The following is a 24,683-nucleotide window of genomic DNA, read 5'->3' as shown; positions in this document are numbered from 1 at the left end:
AGGGTTAAGTGACTTGCCCAGGGTCACAAAGCTAAGTGCCTGAGGCCACATTTGAACTCAGGAAAATGAGGCTTCTTGACTTCCAGTCTGGTACTCTACCACTGTACCAGCTAGCTGCCTGCATCAACTTTAAAAGACGTTAATATTGGGCAGCTAGGTGTCACAGTAGATAGCTCACTGGCCCTGGATTCAGGAGTACCTGAGCTCAAATCCAGCTTCAGACACTTGACACTTACTAGCTGTGTGATCCTGGGCAAGTCACTTAACCCCAATTGCCCCCCCCCAAAAAAAGACGTTAATATTAATATTTGTCTCACTTATCAGTACACATGACTATTTCATTTTGTCTTGGTATTCCTAGACCCTAACATACTCCAAGACATACAGTAGGTGCTTACTAAAAGATTGATGGCTCTATAAATCTGTAGGCATGCATTAGTTTTAAATGATCAGTACACTAGCAATTTACCCTAAAAAGTTAGTAGAAGACTGAAATAACTTCTATGAAAGGAACACTAAAAGAGGAATAGATACACAAAAATGTGACAATTCAAGATAAATTATGGCAGTCTATAATAATACAAACTAGCTCCCATCTTTCTCTGCCACTAACCTAGCATCATATGAGCAAAAGAAAGAAATTGGATATCAGATATCAAGAAATCAATAAAGAAAACTGCCCATACAGAATAAGATGGCAATGTAAAAATAGAAAGAATCCACCTATCGCCCCAGGAGTGAAGAGATTAAGCTCTAAATAGGTTGGCATTCAGACTTTATTAAATACCACTTGAAGCTCAGACTATATGGAAAATTCCCTATTCTGATGTATCATGATATTACAGTAAAACCAACAAGCACACAGTAAATAAAACAGAACACCCTATTTTTATTTGTGGCAAAGCTTGTTTATTAGGCTGGGTGGGGGGCAGAGAGAATAGGGAGAGGTGTTGGTTATGGCAGTGGTACTATTCTAAAACAAAATTATCTGACTTTAATTTTGGTTTGTTGGGAGAAAGATACACAGAATATGCTTTTGAGTAAAACACTGCTACTGACTAACTTTATTAGATTCTGGATTAATGTCCCATACTGGAACTTCCCTAAATAACAACTATTTAAAAACACATCTGAAATTAGAAATGCAGAATATAGTTAAAATAACTATAAACTGTAAATTCACAAGATGTAGGATCTGTGCTTACAAGTTTTAATACATTACAGTTAATGATTCATGAGAAGCCATTTCCCAACATTCAAAGAAATGTTTTCATATAGTTCTTTTGGCTGATGTTGGAAAGCTTACCCCAATTAAACTAATAACATTTTTTAATATAAAAAAAATAAAAAAAATTTTAAAAATTGATATAAACAAGATAATTTTGACATTAATATGCTGTCAAAAATAAATCCTTTAATGAATTAAAGTATATTTGTAACTTCTTAATTCAAGAAACTAGTTTAATTACTTTTTAAACCATCAATAATAATGTTGAAAAAACATAGAATGTCCTTAGAAAGTTTGTAAACCAATTCCTGCAACTCTTCATTGCCCCTATGTTAAAAAAAAAAAAAGGCTAGGGAAGGCAATAAAGAGAAGTAAAGTTCCCTTCTTTAAAAATTATTACCCAAATAATTGCTATTATTGTCATTATAGCACTATTACAAAAACAACTACAATTTCAATTTAGGAGGAAACCATCATTCCTTAATCTAGTATGATTAAGGAAAATTGATTCTTCCTAAACAAGAATAAAGCCAATTTATTTTCTCTTAGGCCACAGTAATTTAAAATGGAATAATTACTTCCTGTCTCTGTTTTCCATACTTCAATTAATAGATTATCTTTCTTTTATAATTCAATAATCACCATAAGATCACCATGATAATAAATTTGTAAAAAGCCCTCAACTGGCTGAATGCTTAATTTCTTTTCCACATATCCTGGACATAACAAAAGCACAATTTGTCCATTTATTTAATTTGATCTTGAAATTTATCAACAAGGACTGTATTATAAAAAATTACCGAATTCATGTACTCAATTAAATCCCATGGCTTAATTCCCTTTTTCATAATAGTTGTATGTGCAAACTTGGAAAAAAGGTTTGTAGTATTTTGTTCACTACAGAGAGATGCAATTTTCCCCATAAATATCAATTTACTTCTTAGACTGAAATAGAGCTGCTGTGACAGAATTTTTAAAGACAACGTTTTTCCTTTTAAAATACTATACCTGCAGCAAAGTACTATTATTTAAGTACACTTAGAATCATAGAATTTGAGCTAACGAGTACATAGAACTATAATTGACAATTAATAACTTCCTTGGTGTTCAGAAACTTTCAGTTATTAAATTGAAGTTTTTGGCAGGAGATAACATTCAAAATACAAACTTGAAAATCACTAATAGCTAAGGCATAGTCTTCCTGTGGTAGCTAAACTTCAGATTTATTCTTTTTTTCTTCAATTACATGTAGTTCCTGACACGCACTGCAAAAACTTTCAAGCAGATTTTCCTTTTTAAACCAGCCAAATGAGAAAAGAGCCCAACCCCTCCCCATCTCATTATGTAGTGAGTGAAGTTTAAAATTGACCTTTCACAATATCTATTTAAAATAATTTATCTAGGCCTGAAATTAAAATAATGCTTGTATTTTAAAATTCTTTTGATAAAATTGATCTACAATGGTTGAGGCACCAAGTGGTCAAGTAATATTGAAAGATTCATATCCTTTATGACATCAAGCCTGGATGAGAATCCTAGGCACATTCCTCTCATTCCCATATTTTTGCTACCAAACCCTTGGCTCTAAAATGTAATTTAATAATGCAAATTATGGAATCATTGTAACTTAATAATAATGCTATTTCAAGGTGTAAGGATTTTGGATAGCTATGTGCTTCATAAATCACAGACAGGTTGCAATCTATGTCAGTGGACAGAGTTTCCTCACTGACAAAAATCACAGATACTTGACATAATGTTTTAAGACAGGATTTTTGAAAATTCTGTAAGGTGCAGAAACAAACAAAAATTGGGGCTTCACCCTTTTTAAGCTGAGAGAACACATCACATTCAAATTATATTCCAGTAAAAAAAGTTACTTTAATTCCCTTAGATATTTTCATTGCATAAACCCTTTGGCTGCTAGGCAATGATCTGTTTAAAATAATTTAATTGAAGATTCTTAAAATTCCTTCATTTTCTTCCATTTGAGGCACCCCTAACCTTTCTTAGCTCAGAAGGAAGATTATCTTTTTCCTTCTGGTTTTGCTTCATTTCAACTCTATAATGAAGACGCATATCACAATGATTCAAATGAACAATGAGCTCAGAGGAACTAATTAATTCTATTTGTTTACCCTCAAAACTCTACTGGAGTTTCTTTTTTTGCCCCCTTTTTCCCCATACAACCAAAATGACAAAACTTCATTAAGTTGTATACAAGGTGCAAAGAAACAAATGAATGACTTCACCTCCATTTACAAGACAAACATTAAAGTGCTAAGATGACCCTAGAATACTTATGACTAAAACTTGGGATTTACTGTATACTTAAAAAGCATCTTTTCAACAAGTCAAAAGATTAACTTTTAAAATACTGATACTTAACACCAGCAAGTCATTGTAGGTTTTGGTTCAGGATTCAAAACAATTCCATTATCAGGTGGCTGACTAAGCATCAGAGGTTTGTGGCTCTTGAGCTTATGAGCTAAGGTCATGAATATAGCTTCCACATGGTCATTATCATTGGGATTTTTAGCAGAGGTTTCAAACAGTGGCATAGAGTGTGTGTCAGCAAATTTTTGGGCCAAATCTGTGGGAACTTGAATGGCACTTCTCAAGTCACATTTATTTCCAACCAGAATCCTTGGTATATCATTTGCAAGCAAATGTTGTTTGCATTCTTCTATCCATAATGGCAGGCTGTGAAAACTGGCCATATTGGTCATATCATACACAAAGACAACAGCATGTACATTCCTATAGTAGTGCTGTACCATGCTCTTTCTGAACCGTTCTTGACCCGCTGTGTCCCATAACTGTATCTGAAAAGAAAAAGAGGGGAAAAGATTACAATAGAATAATTACAGTTTGGAACACTTAGGAATCCTATTTTTCCAGGACCAAAACAAACCAAAACAAAAAACAAACTTGAATTTATATGGTACTTTGTATTTTTCCAAAGTACTTTCCTATCGATCACTGCAATATTTCCAGGAACTATGATATAATTGGTGTGGGTACTAATATAAATCCAAAATCCTACAAGTCTTATATGGTGGTCTTTAGGAATTACCATGACCCTTCAAAAATTTACCCTTTGACTCATGATGGAAAATACTCTCCACATCCAGAAAAAAGAACTGTGGAATCTGAATGCAGATTGAATCATACTGTTCCTACTTTTTGTTCTGATTCTTCTTTCACAACATGACTAATGCAGAAATATGTTTAATGTGATTGTACATATATAACCTAGATCAGATTGCTTGCTGTCTTGGGGAGGGGGGGGAAGGAAAGGGAAGGAGGGAGAAAAATTTGCAACTAGAAATCTTATAAAAAACAAATGTTGAACTATCTCTACATGTAACTGGGAAAATAATGAAATATTTTTATAATTAAAAAAACACCATTTGTCATATGGGATAATTTTCTGGGAGAAGGAGAGGATAGTGGGGATAAATATGATGATGTAAGAAAAAGGAGATATTAATTAAAATATTTTAAAAAAATAAAAAAGCTGATGTGAAAAAAAATTTCCCATTGGGGTCCAATTCTCTGGTTATTATTTTTCACAATTATTATCATCTAATAATTTTTTATTGTTATAGAAAACGGGCACAGTTTGAGTCTAATAACAATATAGTGTTAAGCTAAAATTCTAGCTAAACTGTCTAAAATATCTAATGAGTGGTTGCCAATCAATTACAAGCTTTAGCAAGAGTTAGACTTTTAAGCATTTATTAAGGAGAATAAGAATTTGGTAAAGAGAGAGAGAAAGGCCTAGATTCCTATCTATTAAAGGGAGAGCACATTTCTAGCTCCCTTCTCCGCCAGCGTCCTCAGGAAAGAGTCCCAGAGTCAGCCCCAGTCTCTTCCTTCCTCCTCCCACTAGTTCGCGTCATTTCCTCCCGCCAAAGAAAAGACTCCTGGTCTTGCCCTCAAAGACCTTCGCTTCATGGGCAGAACTCTTCTACAGTAAGTCTCCAGCAGGTGGCGTCATTCCAATCATTACAATAGTTACTTAGCAGTTCTGAGGATAGGTTCAATTATTTGTGATTGTCCACAAGTACAAGGTAAGAAAGATGTGGAGAAAAAGATGTAAGGAACCACATGGTTACTTTAGTTGATTTTAAGCTTAATTAGTCAACCATGTAAAAGACCTAAAATAAACCAACAATCTAATGCAAGTTAGATAGGTCTACATTAAAAGTAGTTGAATGTCTAGTATAAGGGAGAGTGAGATTACCTTCCCAATACTCTGTTCTGGTAAGACCACATTGTGTTTAGTTCTGCAGACCACATTTTAGGAGGAAAATTGACAAAAATGAAGAATGTCCATGGAATAGTTACTTAATGACTTTGTTATATCAAAAAAGAAATTGGGGATGTTTGGTTTGAAGAAGTCAAGACTTAAGAGAGGATAAGACATACTGACTTCAGATATCTGATGCATTGTTAATTTGTGGTTAATTTTTGCTAGCAGGCTGCAACACATTATGAATGAAATATTATGCATAAGTAGTGTGAATAGTCCTACTACTATGCAGTAGTACTTAAGATCACTTCTGACCTGTTATTTTGTATTTACTACTCAAATTTTTACCATGTATATGTGATTCCCCCCCCGCCCATGGCCCCCCCGTAAAAATACAAACTGAACTGGAGGCAGGAAAGGTTTCATTTTTGTCTTTGTATATTCAGTACCAAGAATGATACCTGGTACATAGTAGGTGCTTCATAAATGCTTATCTAATTGAACTGGATTTATAACAATAAGAGTAATAATAGTAATGATAATAATACAAATTGATGTAGGGTTTTGCCAAAGAACATTTTTCATCACTTCTTAAATGGGTATCATTTATATTGGGCAGATAGGTGGTACAGTGGATAGAGCACTGGCCCTGAAATTGGGAGGATCTGAGTTCAAATGTGACTTCAGATGCTTAACTAGCTGTGTGACCCTGGCCAAGTCACCTAACCCAATTGCCTTAAACATCTGGGGCCATCTCCAGTCGTCCCAGTCTATATCTTGCCACTAGAGCCAAATGGCTCTGGAAGAGAGAGTGAGGCTGGTGACTTTGCACAGCCCTCCCTCATTTAAATCTAATACATTGCAAGTTATGACATCACACTGATGTTATGGTCCTCTTTGGGAGAGAAGAATAAAAACAACAACAACAAAATATCCTTAGGGGGGTCAAGGATTCCTGTCTAATTAGACAGAAGGCCTGTGAGTGGTTCTGTTATGTCTTCATGATATTGAAAGAATGAAAAGAGAGGGAATAAGAATACAATTGGAGGATGGAAAAGGAACGTTTGGAAAATTATTGTACGTAATCAGGGTACTGGAAATAGACATCTATACAAACAAGAATAAGAAGGGGATAAGGGGAAGTGGCTGATATTGAGCCTCATACTCACTGGAACTGGTCAAAATAAGGAAGAATAAACACATACGCAGCTGGGTACAATTATACATTTCACTCAACAGGAAAATAGGAAGGAAAGAGAAGGGGAATAGGGAATTTGAATGAAGGTAGTAGCTTAAGGGAAGGATTTAGACCTAAGTAAAACAATTTCTAAGGATGTACAAAAATATTTATAGCTATTTTTGAGGTGGCAAAGAATGAAAATATGAGGGGGTACCCATAAACTGGGGAATGGCTGAACAAGTTATAATATATAAATGTGATGGAAACTATTGTGGCATGAGAAATGATGAAGGGGAAAGTTTCCGAGAAAAACCTGCCAAGACTTATATGAACTGATGCAGAGTAAAGTAAACAAAACCAGGAAGACTATTTATACAATATCAACAACATAGTACAAACTACTTTGAAAAAATTAGGAACTTTGATTAGTATAAATACCAACCACAATTCCAGAAGATCAACAATGAAATATGCTACCCATTGCCTGAGAGGTGAAGGACTTAGACTGAAAAATAAGTTGTTTTTTGAGAAAGCCAATGTAGAAATTTGTTTTGCTCAACTATACATTTTGTAACAGGAGTTTTGTTTTATTTCCTTCTCAAATGGGGAGAAAGGTTGGTAGGGAAGGAAAAGATGGATGTTTGTTGGCTAAAAAATACAACGTAATTTTAATTTTAAAAATAAAAAAGGGGCAGCTAGGTGGCGCGGTGGATAGAGCACCAGCCCTGGAGTCCGGAGTACCTGAGTTCAAATCCGGCCTCAGACACTTAACATTTACTAGCTGTGTGACCCTGGGCAAGTCACTTAACCCCAATTGCCTCACTAAAAAGAAAAAAAAGAAAAAGAAAAAAGAATTATATATTCCAAGAGGTGTAAATTCAGATAAAATGAAAATTGGAGTTATATGTGAGAGGAAAACTAAGAATAAATGTAGTCACCAGTATATTTTATACTAGATATCTATGTCTCAATAATTTGAAATGTTCAAATAAGTCAAAACAGAACTCATCATAAATCATAGGTTCACAGACTTAGAGTCAGAAGGGACCTTGGAGGTCATCTACTCCGTGCGACTATGAAGATTATTTTCAGCCCTAACAACCCATAAAGACCTCTTACTAAAAGCTGTAATTTTCATTTGGTGAGGGAGTAGGTACATCAATGAAATAGTGGGTTTTGACTATTGTGCTGTAAGAAATGAGGAGCAGGAGGAGTTCAGAGAAACCTGGAGGGTCCTGCATGAGCTGATGATGAGTGAGATGAGCAGAACCAGAAGAACATTGTGCACAGTATAATCAACATTGAGTGTTGATCTACTGTGATGGACTATATTCTTCTCACCAATGCAATGGTACAGAAGAGTTCCAGGGAACTCATGATGGAAGAGGATCTCCAAATCCAAGAAAAAAAAAAAAAGAACTGCGGAGTATAGATGCTGAATGAACCATACTATTTCTTTTGGTTTTGATGCTGTTGTTTTTTTCCATTTTGAGGTTTTTCATCAGTGCTCTGATTTTTTCTCTTATAACATGACTAATGCAGAAATAGGATTAATGTTATTATTTATATATATTTATATATATATATGTGTATATATATATATATAACCTATATCAGATTACCTGCTGTCTAGGGGAGGGGGAAGGGAGGGGAGGGAAGGAGAAAAATCTGAAATTGTAAAGCTTATATAAACAAAAGATGTGAACTATCTTTACATGTAATGGAAAAAAAATAAAATACTTTATTAATTTTTTTAAAATAGTGGATTTTGGGGGGGAGAAATATGAAGCGTTTTCAATTCTATACAGGAACAAAAGAATGAAAAAGTCGTTCAACAAACTTTCTTTGAACTATATAAAACAGATTCCTATAGAACAGGTTATATATAGAGCAAAGGTTACAGCTACTCTAAAATATCAGAGATTTCCAAAATAAATTCTATTTGGCATTGAAGTATATAATGTAGTTCATATAATCCCTTTGCTCTGTACACTCTTGGAAATCTCATCCACTTTAATAGTCCTCTACATTGAAGAGAAAGGTCCAGATCTCCAGTTACAGTTGTACATTTCTTGTTTTTGTTTTGTTTTGGGGTTTTTTCGGGGCAATGGGGGTTAAGTGACTTGCCCAGGGTCACACAGCCAGTAAGTGTCAAGTGGCTGAGGCTGGATTTGAACTCAGGAACTCCTGAATCCAGGGCTGGTGCTTTATCCACTTCGCCACCTAGCCGCCCCCGGTTGTACATTTCTTCATGACTCAAAATGACAAAAATGGAGATTCTTATCTTCTCTACCAAATCATTCCCACCCCCTGACTTCTCTATCTTATGTGGTACTACCTTTTCCCAAAACACTCATAACGTCAAATTTTCCTTCTTCCCTAATACCCCCAGCACCACAGTCTTTGAATTTTCCTTCATACCATTTTCTTTCCATTCTCACTGACACTGCCTTATTTCAAGTCCCCACTGTATGTCACAAGTCTAGACTCCCCAAATAACCTCTCTAGAACCAGTCCTTCTTCCCCCAATGCACTGCAAGAATAACCTTTGTCAAACACTCACCCTGCCAACCACCATCCACCTCAGAAAGCTTCCATGGTCCCTTACTATTTTCATCCTTTCTGCTCATCCAAATTTCACCTTCTTGGACACTTTTCTGACCCTGGAAGTGACACTCTTCTCTAAACTTCTATACCACATTTGCCCCTTACAAATCTTACTAATGGGCAATGTTACAAAGGCCTACAAGCCTGTCGTTTGGAAATGAGAATTTACCTTTCTTTAAAAGTGACATTATAGATCTTGGTTAGTGGTTAGTTATGTTCCCAGGGCAGCTTCTGAAGTATTATATAACCTAACCACCATTTATAACACTGCTTCTCTTGAGAAACGTATTCAGAATTCCAACTTGAAACTAAAGGAACAAGGGGCAGCAGTGTAGTGTCTGGAGAGCTAACTGCAAAGCCATGAAGACCTGGACTCAATCCCTACCTCAGACACATGCTGGCTACATGACCTAACCTCCAATCACTTAACCTCTGAATAGATTAGGCAACTCTAAGACTTTAAATTACAGAGAAAGTTCTGATTTGCATCTATAAAGGGCAATTTCCTTCATCAGAGAGTTCCCGATATCAAAGAAGACAGAATTCAGTCCATATTCTAAATCGAAGAAATACACATATCACCAGGCCCCAATTTGGATTCAAATTGTGGTATTTGTAGCAGCTTCTGTGGTATGTGGTACAAACCTCAGCAGGATGGAGATTCTTCCTGGTGGTGATGAAGAGGCAAGGAAAATTAGAGGGGGAGGAGAGTGACTAGAAACATGTTCAAAATGGATTTTTGCCTTTTCCATTATCCTTCCTCCTGACATTTCTTTTTTGTTGTTGTTGTTGGGTGTTTTTTTTGAGGGGCAATGAGGGTTAAGTGACTTGCCCAGGGTCACACAGCTAGTAAGTGTTAAGTGTCTGAGGCTGGATTTGAACTCAGGTACTCCTGACTCCAGGGCCGGTGCTTTATCCAATGTGCCACCTAGCTGCCCCACCTCCTGACCCTTCTTAACACAGTAATTCATAACCTTGCTAACAGACTAACACCCCCTCCCAGGCATCTATAAACTTAGATGGAAATAAGGTTCCTTTTTATTCATGTTTGGTTTCCTTTGTAATATGTGTAGTTTCCTTTATAATCTTTTAAGTATTTTGCTTTATTCATTGAAAAACATTTTTCTGAAGGGGGACACAGGCTTCAGACTGCCAAAGACTGCCAAAACATAAAGAGGTTAAGAATCCCTATCCTAACAAGATCTGGAGCCCTGTGTAAACATCCCCCCACACCCCAAAGAGACTAGCCTCTACTTCCCTTCCTCCTGCTAATTCTGACTCGTTTCAACTACTCATCACCTGTTACATGACTGCAGAAGAGAAGGAACAAGGAATTGTTCTCTAACTCCTGTCTCTGATGTAGTCTTGATGAAATTTTTATAGTCCTGCACACGATTAAAAACTTGGGGGCAGCTAGGTGGCGCAGTGGATAAAGCACCGACCCTGGATTCAGGAGGACCTGAGTTCAAATACGACTCAGACACTTGACACTTACCAGCTGTGTGACCCTGGGCAAGTCGCTTAACCCTCATTGCCCTGCAAAAAATAAAGAAATAAAAAACAAAAAAATCCCTTGGGTAATAGACTGAGGAACATCACAAATATAAGGAGAAAGTTATACTTTCAAGAAATTGCATAATCAAAGCAGTCTCTGTTATTCACTGGAATACAGGATGAACTAGGCCCTGACCTTTCACTCTCTAAGTTTCAGCTTCTCCTTCTCCCTCCGCACAGATAAGTTTTCTCTTCAGCTATAATCCTCAAATGGACAAAGACTGTAAAAACATTTACATGGAAGATATGCTTAGGACTATTGATTAAAAAAAAAATCAGAGGCATCTTCATTCAAGAAATTTAATTAAGTCTCCAAACACAGATTTTTAACCCTCTCCAAATATTGCATATGTATATAGTGTTTGAGGGCATATTAAAAATAAACAAAACTTTTGTTTTGAAGAATGGTCCAAAAGTTGATTCTTAAAAACTTGTTGATTCTTGATTCTTAAAAACTTTTGTCTTTTTACATAAATACTAATTCAGTCAGAGAAAGAAATTTAACACTTCATTCAGTTTAATTTTTGAATAGAATACTAATTCATGAATTAGCATTAACTCTGAACTGTCCTTTCATAGAGCTCAAAAGGACCTCAGTCAAACTCCGGTTACAGATAAAAACTGGTCCAAAGAGGGGAGATCTGAGCTAGTTAGTGGCAATCTGATATTCTAATTAGTTTAAAACTTACCATAAACAATTTTGCAGTGAATGTCTTATCTCCCCACTTCTTTGAATCTCCCCCTAATATTTAGTTAGTATTTAGTTTTGCACAAAACAGACTCTCAGTAAGACCTTATCAATGGATTTTATGATGGCCCTGCTAACATAAGCCATTTTCTAAAAGAGGCTTACTGAAAATGGCAGTTTTCCAGACGGCAAATATAAGAATATTGAATTTACTGTTTTTTTCATCAAAGGTGCTTTTAAGAAGAGTGTATCAGCTACATTTGGAAATGAAGATGATATAAATGCAAGAAAATACTTGCATTTTAATGAATATCTTGGCTTCTATAATGTTTGCAATTATTTCATTTATACCTGATGGTATATACTTATGACAAAAGCATTACTGCCCAACAAACATAAATGCCTTATTAAAAACTGGTCTTTCTACTGTGACCAGCTGCTTATTCTGACTAGTTTCAGCCAATGGTCACCTCTGTTGTACCACTGCATTAGAGGAAGACTACAAAATTATCCTCTACCCTCCAGAAAGAAAAATGGCCATACAAGGTTTTATGTGTGGAATAGGTTTTGAAAATCTTACTCTATTAAGAGGACCTGTTGTTTATTTATTTATTTATTTTGGGGGTGAGGCAATTGGGGTTAAGTGACTTGCCCAGGGTCACACAGCTAATGTCAAGTGTCATGCTGGATTTGAACTCAGGTCCTCCTGAATCCAGGGCCAGTGCTCCATTCACTGCGCCACCTAGCTGCCCCTGGACCTGTTGTTTTTTAATGGACTTTTTTTTCCTCTATAACTTTCCCTATTGTACCTAGACAGTGTCCTGGAGATCCGATGAATGAAAAAGCATTTATTAGGTGCCTACTATATGCAAAACACATCTATAATAAGTTACTGACTGACTGTTTCAAGTCTGAGGCTAGGCAGAGAACAGATATCCCATTAATTCCCCCCCCCCCTCTCCCCATGCTGTCCTCAGTTGACTCCCATCACATTTTATCATGCCAGTCAGCAGGCCCTCTAGAAATATCCCGATCTGTGTATATAAAGACCTCTCCTATCCCCAGCACCTATCTCTTTATCTGATTCTCCACATCGTAGCAGAAAGCACTCTGGATCTGTGTTCACATCCAACCTCTGCATTTGGTAATACCTTGCTTGTGTGGGTGTGCAATGTGATTTCTTGAGTGTGAAACCCTGGTCGGGAGAACTCCCCTTTGCCAATGCGGTCCAGCAACTACTGCATCGTATAGATTTAAGAGCTGGAGAAGGGTGGCACTGGGAGATTAACTTGGCCCAAGGTGTCACAAAGGGAGAGACAAGACTCAATCAAAGTCTTAACTCCTCCCTCCATCTCATCTGCCTTAGTAATTAGTAATAACTGCTGTGGCCTTAGCCGGTCATTCCTGGGCCTGTTTCCAAATCTGTAAAATTAGGGAGCTGCACTACTAATTGATTCTCTACGGTCCCTTAGAAACAACTGTTGTGACTTTAGCGACTCACTTCATTTCTCTGGGCCTCAGTTTCCTGATGTGTAAAACGAGGGGGTTGCACTCTTAACCGCCCTCTAAGGTTTCTCTACATCCCTTCATTCCGCATCATCTATGGGGGCATCCCCTGACCCTCGCAGCTTCGGTTTCCTCTTCTATAAAAGGGGGATCACCAGGTGATGGTGCGGATCAAATGTCCCGCGCTCCATGGGCGCTAGCTGCGCCTCTCAGGACCAATATGGAAAGACCTGGCCCAGGCCCCGGGGTCTCGGCCCCTTCCAGCTCTAGCCCCTTAGCAACCACAGAAGCATCGGCAGCGCGTCTCTCGGAGGCCGGCGCGGGGGCCGCGGGCCCGGGCGGCTACGGCGGGCGCTCACCTTGATGCGCTCGCCGTCGATGTCCACCGCGCGCTCGCGGAAGTCCACGCCGATGGTGGCCTCGGTGCGGTCGGGGAAGCGGCCGGCGCAGAAGCGGTACGTCAGGCACGTCTTGCCCACGTTGGAATCCCCGATCACGATGATCTTGAAGATGCGGGAGCGGGCCGGCGGCAGCCCCGCGCTCCCGCCGCTTGCCGTGAAGCTCGCCTCCAGCGACGACTCCAGCTCCATCGTACCGCTTCCGGCAGCGGAGGCGGAGGCCGGGGCCGAGGCGGCGGCTGCGGAACCTACGAGACCGAGCCACCCCTCGATTGCGCAACGTCCCCTCGCAGTCCCGGCCGCCGCTCGGGGGCGCGCGCGCGCTCCTAGAACTCGCCTCTCCCGGGCCCCGCGCCGCGCGCCGCCCTCAGTCGTGGACCGGGCGCAGCTGTCGCCTCGCGCCGCCGCGACATCCGCCGCGGCCCCGCCCCCGCTCTCCCTGGCGGAGCCGAGAGCCTCACGCAAACGCCCCACCTAGCCTCGCGTCCGTGCTCCACTTCCACACGAGGAGGGGTTCGGACGAGGGCAGGCCTGTCCCCTTGCCAACTTTGGCCGGAAGCGCCGGTAACAGCTGAGAAAGACAGAGCTGTCAGCTGGCGCCCGCTGCGTCCGACGTTCCCGCCCCTCCGGATGAGGCACAAACGCGCAGGGTTAGGGGCGGGGCCGCGCACATCGAGGTCTCGCGAGAACGTTGCCGAAATCCCCCCGCCCCGCGCTCTATTCCCTGGCGAAGAGCCGGGAGTGAGCCCGCCTGCGGAAGGTAAGGCGTGCGTCCCCGACGTCGGAGAGACGCTGTCGCGCGGCTACAGGGGAACCGGAGAAGGCGCTTCCGGTCGTGGCGAAGGGGGCGGGGACCTAAGGAGCCTTGGGTGTGGGCGGCCTAGGGTTAGGAAAATAGGGTGGGCTGGGGGTGATGTGAGTGATTCTGGATGGAGCCGACTCTAGCTCTAGCTTCCAGGTTGTACAGGACCTGGAGGTCATTAGTGTTAGGCGCTCGCGGACGTTACCTAAGATGGGAGAACTCCCCAGACCCACCCCCTGACTGTGAGGGACGGCCGTGCCGTGGACGAGGGCTTTCCCTCGGTCCACCCCCACCTCCGTGGTCGAAGATAAAAATTCCTGTTTTGTTTTCAAAGCCCTTAACAACCTGGCCCCTTCCTACCTCAGTCTTTCCCCTCCCCATTTCCCCCTCAACTTCGTTTTATTTTTAGTTTGAACTCTCTCCCTCTCTTCCCCTCGCCCCCCTTTGAGAAAGCATGAAAAACAAAACTCGTTACAAATGTGTGTAAAAAAAGGAAAACAAATCCCCGCAATAGCCCTGTCCAAGAAAAAAAAATGTGCCTGAGTCCGTCACCTCTATCTGAAGGTAGGTACCGTGTTTCCTCATGAATCCTCTGGAATTGTGGTTGGTCACTCACTGTGTTGATCAGAGTTCCTAAGTCTTTCACAGTTGTTTGTCTACTATTTTGTTGTCATTTTATACATTGTTTTCGTGGTTCTGCTGCTCACTTCACCCAGCATTAGTTCGTACAAATCTTTCAGATTTCTCTGAAATCATTCCCTTCGTTATTTCTAAAAGCACAATAGTATTCCATCCCATTCGTAATTTAAACAGCCATTCCCCAATTGATGGGCACCCCTTCAGGTTCCAGTTTTTGGCTACTATGAGTATTTTTTGTACATACGGGTCTTTTCCCTCTTTCGTTGATCTCTTTGAGGTATAGACCTAGTAGCAGTATTGCTAGGCTAAAGGGTATGCACAGTTTAATAGCTTAGGGACATAGTTCCAAATTACAGAATTGGCTGGACCAGTTCCACCAGCAGTGTATTAATGTAACTTTTCCCTTTTTATCATTTTAACCTTCCCCTCCCTACCTAGTACTCTGTGATACAGTTATTCTGGCTTCTTTTTTTCTTCCTTGCACATTCCATCTCCCCACTCTGAGCCTTAAAAAAAATAATAGGGGGCAGCTAGGTGGTGCAGTGGATAAAGTACTGGCCCTGGATTCAGGAGGACCTGAGTTCAAATCCGGCCTCAGACACTTGACACTAGCTGTGTGACCCTGGGCAAGTCACTTACCCCCACTGCCTTGCCAAAAAAAAAATAATAAACACTTTTATTTAAATTTTTGAGTTCCAAATTTTATCCCTCCTTCCCTCCCTCCCCTATGCCCTCCCTGAGGGTGGTAAGCAATCATATATAGGTCATACATGTACAATTATGTAAAACATTACTATATAAGCCATTTTGTATAAGAAAACTTGAATAAAAAAATGAAAGCACAAAATAGCATGCTTCAGTCTGTGTTCAATAAATATCAGTTCTTTCTTTGGAGGGGGATAGTATGCTTCATCATTAGTCCTTTCGGATTGTCTTGAATCATTGTATTGCTGAGAATAGTTAGCAATATCGTTCGATGAAGAACTGGGAATGATGTTACTGTGCACAACTCCTGTTTTTGGCCATTTAACTTTTACTGGCTGTTCTTCGTGTCTGGAATACTCTGTCATCTTCACCTCCTGGCTCCCTTTAAGTTATAACTAAAATTCTGTCATCTAAGAGAAGCCTTTCCTGACTCCCTGGTCCCTTAATGCTAATTCCTTCCATTGGTGATTATCTCCCATTTATCCTGTATATGGCTTCTTTGTACGTAATCTTTTCAAGTTGTCTCCCCCATTAGGTTGTGAATCCCTTGAGAGCAAGGACTGTTTTCTGCTCTTGCATCTCTAGTTTTAGCACAGTGCTTGACTGACTATCAGGGAATTGCAAAAAGATTTGTTCAGTTCATGAAGTACCTTGAAATACTCAAAAGAAACACTTGATGAGAACAAATTGGGTTTTTTTAATGTGCACATGAAAATTTTAAAAACAGATTATTAAGGAAAAACAACTACATTTTTGTGCAATTCTGTTGCTTCCTAATCAATTTACTATCCAACTTTCCACAGTGGTTGTTAACAGACCTTATCCCCTCAAGGGTCCCATGGGACCCCTTCCTTTTATCATCTCAGGAGAGGACCAGACCTCAAATTTCATTGAAAAAAATTCACTGAGAGCTTCCCCTGTTCCCCCTACTCCTCTTACATCATTCAGACACCTTTCTTTCTTGATATTCACCCCAGTCTCTGATGATGAAGTGGCCCTTTTCTTTGCTAGAACTAACCTCTGTATCTGTACCCTTGATGCCATGTCTTCCTATCTTCTTCAGAAGATTGCCCCCACATTTATTCCCATTTTCTAATCTTCACTACCTACTAGCTCCTTTTCTGCCTTTAAACACATATCTCCCCCATTCTTTTTTTGGTTTGTTTGTTTTGTGGGGCAATGAAGGTTAAGTGACTTGCCCAGGATTGCACAGCTAGTGTCAAGTGTCTGAGGTCTGATTTGAACTCAGGTCCTCCAGAATCCAGGGCTGGTGCTTTCTCCACTGTGCCACCTAGCTGATCCCGTATATCTCCCCCCCCATTCTTAAAAAATCCTTGCTATATCTTTCACTACTCACTGGCTATCATCCTGTGTATCTCCTACCTATGTCAACGCCTGGAGAAGGCTATCTACATCAGATATTTTCCCTTCTCTTCTTTCACTCTCTAATGAACCGTTTGCAATCTGGCTTCTAACCTTATCCACCTGAAACAGCCCTCTCCAGAGTTCCCAATCATTTCTTAATTTTCAAATCTAATGGTCTCTTCAGTCCTTCTTGACCTCCCTACAGCTTTTAGATACTGTTAATCATCTTCTAGATACTCTCTCCTCCCTAGGTTTTATGCCATTATTCTCTGCATTCTCTTATATGCTCCTCACTCTCCAGATGCTCCCCAAGGTTCTGTACTAGACTTTTCCCCCCTCCATTCCGTACTGTTGTGAAATTTAAAATTGGATATTAGATCATAAATCTCCCCTACTTAACTTTTCCCTTAATTTATCTCCCAGACTAGTAAATGGAAGAAGCTTCTGGTTTTCTAGATAGAGCCTTTATTGTATATAAGGTGTTGTTGATTAGAAGGATAGGAAAGTAGAAATACAGTAGAAATCGTCTTAAATCTAGGCTTAGTCTATATTTCTTATAAAAACTCACCAAACCAAAAAGGCCACCTTTGGAGTGAGGGAGACCGTCTGTGCCGCACCGCCAGGAGTCCCGCCAAGCACGCAAAAAGGCCTACCCCCGTTCTCTCCACCCTGGAAGTCAAAAAACCCGGCAGGCAGTCTGACATGCGCAGCAGGCGGACTGTTCATCTCCTCCCCAAAAGGGTGGTCCTTGAAAAACTGGCGTCTTTCAGTTATCCTAACCGACTGTTAAAAGCTTTCATATTTTACCACACTGTCTTGGTGATCTCATTGGTCACCATAAGTTCAGATATCATCTCTATGCAGATGATTCCCAGATTTATATACCAAATTCTAGTCTTTTCTCTGAACTCCAGTCAAATCATTGAGCATTTTGAACTGGATCTCCCATAGACATCTCAGATTTAACATGTTTGAAATAGAATTCATCTTTTCCATAAGACTTTCCCCTTATCCAAACTACCTTCTTACTGTTGAGGGTACTGCCATCTTCCAGGTCATTGAAACCTATAACTGCTATCATACTTGATTCTTCACTCTTAACCTATGTATCTAATCCTCTGCCAAATCCTGTTTCAACCTTCTCAGTATCGTTTGTATTGATCCCCATTTTTTCTCAAAGACATTAACCTAGTTCAGACCCTTATCACTTCTCTTGACTATTAGAATAGTCTTCTAGCTGGTCTCCATCCCTCAAGTCTTTCCCCAGTCCAAACCATCCTCCATTCAACTGCAAAGGTAATTTTTCTCAAGTATAGGTCTGACAATATCTCTGCCCTGATGTTTCCTCAGTGAGCTGCAGTCCTAACTAATATCTTTAGTATCAAATATCAACTCCTCTTTTGACCTTTAAAGTTCTTCATAACATTGCCTCTTCACACCTTTCCAGTCTTCTTACACTTCATTCCATGCACTTTATCATTGTTCTGGCCTTGATCGTGAGACTCTACCACCTATCTTTGTGCCTCTGTACTGGCTGCTTCCCATACCTGGAATGCTTTTCTTCCCTACCCCCAAAACCTCACCTCTACTTCTTACTTTCTCTGCCTTCCTTCAAGACTCAGCTCAAATCCTTTCTTCTGAACTCCTTCCCTTTCCGCTAGCAGGTAGTACCTTTTCTTCATAGATTATCTTCCATTTACTTTGTATCTTATATGTAACTAGTTATTTACATGTTGTCTCCCCTATTAGAGTGTAAGCTTTTTGAGGTCAGGGACAATTTGCTTTTCTTTGTATTCATAGCACTTAGCACAGTGTCTGGCACATTGAAAATTCTTAAGAAATACTCATTGGTTGATTGACAATTAGGACAGCAAGATAAATTAAAAGAAGAGGGAATGGTCCACTATAGGCAAGTGATCCATAAGAAGAGGAAGTATATCATTGGAAAAGTTAGGAGAGGACAAAATTTGTTTCTTTGTTATCTGATATAGTGAACTTAAGGTCAAATTGCAAATTAATGGAAGAACTCTTTCTTCACATGGCTTTTTCTGGAATTTCTAGTATCTCTAAAGATAGAAACCTGTGTGATTTCTGTGGGGAATAAGATAATATGAGCATTGAAGTCTACGTGGTGTTAAGGGCTAAAATTCTAGCTAAACTGTCTAAAATATCTAATGAGTGGTCGCCAATAAATTATAAACTTTAGCAAGAGTTAGACTTTTAAGCGTTTATTAAGGAGAATAAGAATTTGGTAAAGAGAGAGAAAAAGGCCTAGATTCCTATCTATTAAAGGGAGAGCACATTTCTAGCTCCGCTCTCCACCAGAGTCCAGAGGAAAAAACGCGCGAGCCTGAGCGCCAGTCTCTTCCTTCCTCCTCCCACTAGTCCGCGTCACTTCCTGATACCAAAGACAAGACTCCTGGTCTTGCCCTCAAAGACCTTCGCTTCATGGGCAGAACTCTTCTACAGTTAGTATCCAGCAGGTGGCGTTATTCCAATCGTTACAGTACCCTCTTTTTTCTGGGTTTTCATGACAGTGCTCTCTCTTCATTCTCTTCTTCTCAGTCTGACTATATCTTGTCTCTTTTGCTTGATCTTTATCCATTTATGTATACTGTAAGTGGTTCCCAAAGCTCTTTCCTAGGCCCTAATATCTCTTTTTTCATACACTACTGTATCTCACTTGGTGATCTCTTCAACTTTTATGGTCCTGATTCAGACTGGCTTAGTGCTCCAGTTTTGAATTCTCTTGTAAGCCATCTAACAGCAAAAGTAGGTTTATTTAGCCATACCATGGAAAGAGTACTCAGCAACAGTAATTTATTTATTTTAGCTGGGTGCAGTTTTCTTGCTTATCTGTTGGTAGTGCTGGTCTACCCATCTAAGGAAGGAGTCCTTGATTCCTTGTGTGCTGTGTTATAATCAGGCCACCCAGGAGCCACATCAGTATTTTAACCTTTAGTTCCCTGGACCAATTAAGATTCCATGATGGTTTCAGTAATTTTGATAAAAACTATACTAGTCTATGAGAGGTAGCACCTTGGAAAATATTGCTCCTACCACATAGGGGTTCCGTGATCATTGCTATGCTGTTATTTCCCAGGTATAAATAACGTCTTCTGTCTTATATCATAAAGTGTTTATTGGGCATTTGAAATCACATGTCCTATAGGTATCTCAAACTCAGTGTATACAAAACAGAACTCATTTTTCTCCCAAAATTCACTCCTATTCCAAAATTCTTCATTACTATTGAGAGCACAACCATCCTCCGAGTTCTCAACCTCAGGGTTGTCCTCAACTCCTCAATCACCCCATTTATCATAATAGTTGGCCAAATTTGTCATATCTACCTCGACTATATCTTTCATATGAATGTTCTTCTCTAAAATTCTACAGCCTTCGTAAAAGGTTAGACCCTCATCACCTTTCGCCTGGACTTGCAGTAGCCTTCTAATTGATCTTCCTGCTCCAAACCTTTTTATATTTCATTCCATCCTCCACACAATAGCCAAAATGATTTCCTAAATCATAGGTCCAGTCATATCACCTCCCTACTGGGTAAACTCCAGTGGCTTCCTGTTATCCAGAGGATCAATATAAACTCCTGTGTTTGATATTTAAAACTAAATAATCTGACTCTGACCTATCTTCCCAGTCTTCTTACACATTACTCCCAGCCATGCATTCTATATCCCAGTCATAACTGACCTACTTGCTACTCCTTACACATTATACTTATCTCCCAATTTCATATCTTTTTATTGTTTGAATCTAGAGCTCTTCTCTCTGCTGACCTATGCCTCTTAGAATTCCTGACTTCCTTTAAGGCTTAGCTCAAACTCTACTGTCTACAGAGGGTCTTTCCCAGTGCTCCTAGCTACTAGTGTATTTCCTTCTAAGGTCATCCTTCTATATGTATCTGGTACATATACATATATGTGTAGCCAGTTGGTTCTGCCGGGTAGGGTTGGTTGTACAGGGTAAAAGATGAAGGAAAAAAGGAAAGAGATACTTCTTCTGAGAGTGAAACAAGTGAGAAGGTGTGACTTGCTAGTGTTAAGGGCTAAAATTCTAGCTAAACTGTCTAAAATATCTAATGAGTAGTCGCCAATAAATTATAAGCTTTAGCAAGAGTTAGACTTTTAAGCCTTTATTAAGGAGAATAAGAATTTGATAAAGAGAGAGAGAAAGGCCTAGATTCCTATCTATTAAAGGGAGAGCACATTTCTAGCTCCCCTCTCCACCAGCGTCCTCAGGAAAGAGCGCCAGTCTGAGCGCCAGTCTCTTCCTTCCTCTTCCCACTAGCCTGCGTCACTTCCTGACGCCAAAGAAAAGACTCATGGTCTTGCCCTCAAAGACCTTCACTTCATGGGCAGAATTCTTCTACAGTAAGTCTCCAGCAGGTGGCGTCATTCCAATCGTTACACTAGCATCCAGCTCTCCATTTCCAGACATAAGTGGTTTACCAGTCTTGTTTTGCTTAGGGCCAAAAAAAAGAAAAAAAATCCAATTTTACCAGCTTTGGAATATTTCTTTTTTCCTCCATTAAGTCTTTTTTTTTTTTCTTGGCAGGGCAATGAGGGTTAAGTGACTTGCCCAGGGTCACACAGCTAGTAAGTGTCAAGTGTTTGAGACTGGATTTGAACTCAGGTCCTCCTGAATCCAGGGCCAGTGCTTTATCCACTGAGCCATCTAGCTGCCTGCCCCCTTAGTAAATGTTTTGAATTAAGACTTAATGGGGGGGGGGGCACAGCTAGGTGGTGCAGTGGATAAAGCACTGGCCCTGGATTCAGGAGGACTTGAGTTCAAATCCAGTCTCAAACACTTGACACTTACTAGCTGTGTGACCCTGGGCAAGTCACTTAACCCTCATTGCCCTGCAAAAAAAACAAAACAAAAAAACATTTACTAAGAAGACAAAGCAAGAATAATAACATAATCCTTCAGTAAGCCAGGAATACAGGCTTCCAATGATGCATCTTTCCACTGAATTGTCCATTAAGAAAAAGTGGTCTCTGACCATAACAGAACCATAGCAGAAAAGCAGATGCATATGGAACACATGTGGCTGAGGCAGCTTACAACTCTGTGCTACAGATCTTGATGTCCTTTTTCAACTTCAGGAGGAGTTTGCACAGTGATCCTCTTCTGGGCCTTCGTTCCCCTTCTAGATAGGGCCTCTACTCTCCTGGCCACTCTGTATGGTAGTTTTTAGGCTCTTTGAGCAAAAGAAGAAATCCAAAGCCTAATATCTGTAGAGCTTTACCAGGCCTGCTGCCTTGGCTGAGCTCTGAGAATATTACTACTATGGATACCTAGCATCCTTAGAGCTTCTCCAGGTTGACTTTCTTGACTAGGCTCTTGAAGGGTTCTCACCTCTCAAATAGTAAGTAGCAGTGTAGGGAAAAACAAAAACAAAGCTTGGCTTACCCAAGTCTGTTCTTCTAAGCAGCAGATAATAATGTAAGATCTGAGGTGTCTTCTAAGACCCAGGCAAACCTTTCTCCTGAGATGAGTTTATGGCTCTGAGCTTTTTTTTAAGGAGCCTTAAGTCCAGGTGAACTCATCTCAGCTCCATTATGATTCAAAGCACAGACCCTTCAGGGACATGACTCAGGCCTATCTCATGGTAACAAAACAAAACTCACATTTCCACCATATATAGGAAATATATATTTGATTTGTAGTCACCAAACAATTCTAGTAATCAAGGTTTTCCAGCTGTTGTCTTCAAAATCCTCATGTCAGTCATGTTTGGGCATTTTTAACCTGAGTACCATTTCTCTGAGGGACTTTTTTGTGCATGTGTTTTATGTCTTTCTCTGACTTTGATTCCACACTTTTCCCTTAGCACAGCTGTCTACAACTAAACAAGACACCCCTTTACATTTGTTTTCCCAGAACTTAAGTACTATGTGCCTGGCAAATAGGTGCCTAAAAAAATGCTTGTTGATTGAGTTATTGATTTCATTCTCCTTCCTCCTAGCCTCTACAGCATATTTTATGTACTACTATATTTGTGTACTTGTCTTGTGTGCAACTCTGAGTCCCCCAAGTTACCTACAACACATCATCATACCATTAGTGAGTGTTAGACCAAGTAACATTCTGAAGCCCACAGCAGAAGACAGCCAACCAGCATGGGTGGTCTCATTATTACATATTTCAATGACTCATTTGCTACCACTCTAGAATCCAACACCACTTATAGGCCTTCCTCAATCTTGGGTAACCCCCACCATCCAATTTCTTTATTCTCTGAACAACTGAGCATTATTGGAGAACATCATATAACTGCTGATTTCATTAGTCATTAATTTATTATGCTGCATGACCTCAGCTGAGCCTTCAGTGCTGCTTAGCAGTTGTTTTATTCAACTCTTATTAAGTACATCCCTTAGGGAAAATATTTCATACTTTTTCATCCCCTCAAGCTTCCAGTTTCACCCCTACATTCATAACAGATGACCTAAGCCCTTGCAGTACTAAAAATATTGAGGGTGTCATAAATTCTCTACCTGAACACTTCAAAACTTCTGTCTTCACTCATCCGTTTGTCTCAGAAGGCCTATGCATAATTCTTCAACCTGTTCCCTAAATTTCATACTTTTTCTCATGCATTTAAAAAATTATTTATTTTTTATTTTATTTTCCCCCAATTAAATGTAAAAACAATTTTTGACATTAATTAATTTTTTTTTTTTGGCGAGGCAATTGGAGAAGGCTATCTACATCAGATATTTTCCCTTCTCTTCTTTCACTCTCTAATGAACCGTTTGCAATCTGGCTTCTAACATTTGACACTTACTAACTGTGTGACCCTGGATAAGTCACTTAACCCTCATTGCCCCACCAAAAAAAAAAAATCCATTCCAAAGGAGTCAATTGGGGTTAAGTGACTTGTCCAGGGTCACACAGCTAGTAAGTGTCAAGTGTCTGAGGTCAGATTTGAACTCAGGTCCTCCTGACTTCAGGGCCGGTGCTCTATCCACTGTACCATCTAGCTGCCCCTTTCTCAATCATTTTTAGTGTTTACCTTTTCCTTTTGTATATAGTCAGGGGCCTCTTTATTTTTCCTCAAACCCTGAACTATGATGTTGTTCAGTTGTATCCAACTCTACATGACCCCGTTTGAGGTTTTCTTTGCAGAGATACCAGAGTGATTTGCTATTTCCTTCTCCAGATCATTTTCCAGATTTGGAAACTGAGGCAAACAGTTGAGGGAAATGACTTGTCCAGGGTCACACAGCTAGGAAGTATCTGAGGCCAGATTTGAATTTAGGTCTTCCTGACTCCAGGCCTGGTGCTCTATCCACTGCACCACCTATCCTGGTAATGTTTAACAAAATAAATAAAAATACAGTAAAAGATAGGTGATAACACATTTTAAAATGAAGTTAAGATGATTCCTCCAGGGATCCTCATTTATGGATTAGTAGCCCCCATTTCTATTTGAGTTGGACATCACTGGTGTATAGCATTTGATGCTATTGATTGTTATTTCTTACATTCTCCTTGAATGCTGAAAGACTACATTCTTGGTCTCCTATCCTTTCGCAGACTAGGTTGTAGCTAAACTGGACGAGTTACCCATCTTCAACCATGTCCTACCTTCCCATCTCTATCCTTTTACTCACTTTGTTTTCTCTGTCTAGAGTGAACTTCACATTTCCACTTGTTGAAATAAGACCTACCTGAAGTGCCCCCTGTTCCAAGAACCCATTCCAATCTTTACTTCCTCCTCCCAGTT

At 39.8% G+C, this 24,683-nt stretch overlaps 2 protein-coding genes across 6 annotated transcripts in view; one reads left to right on the top strand and one right to left on the bottom strand.

Annotated features, from left to right (window-relative positions):
- Nucleotides 1-886: 886 nt before the first annotated feature.
- Nucleotides 887-13,852, bottom strand: RAB33B (RAB33B, member RAS oncogene family). Its single transcript, XM_043970007.1, has 2 exons — nt 13,381-13,852; nt 887-4,053 (listed from the first exon to the last, which is right to left on the bottom strand). Exons 1-2 carry the CDS (start codon nt 13,609-13,611, stop codon nt 3,613-3,615), a joined length of 672 nt encoding a protein of 223 aa, XP_043825942.1. The 5' UTR covers nt 13,612-13,852; the 3' UTR covers nt 887-3,612.
- A 250-nt stretch (nt 13,853-14,102) lies between these two features.
- LOC122730714 (malate synthase, glyoxysomal-like) overlaps nt 14,103-24,683 on the top strand; it is a 73,415-nt gene continuing 62,834 nt past the window's right edge. For 3 of the 5 annotated variants that reach the window (XM_043970003.1, XM_043970001.1, XM_043970006.1), the window contains exon 1: nt 14,265-14,785. The gene's annotated coding sequence lies outside the window, so the exon portion shown is untranslated. Of the gene's footprint in view, nt 14,180-14,264; nt 14,786-24,683 lie in introns of those variants that run through there. The other 2 variants (XM_043970005.1, XM_043970004.1) reach the window with 2 other exon arrangements.

The sequence above is a fragment of the Dromiciops gliroides genome, chromosome 6 (assembly GCF_019393635.1).
Source record: "Dromiciops gliroides isolate mDroGli1 chromosome 6, mDroGli1.pri, whole genome shotgun sequence".
NCBI lineage: Eukaryota > Metazoa > Chordata > Mammalia > Microbiotheria > Microbiotheriidae > Dromiciops > Dromiciops gliroides.
This window is presented reverse-complemented; position numbering and strand designations above follow the sequence as displayed.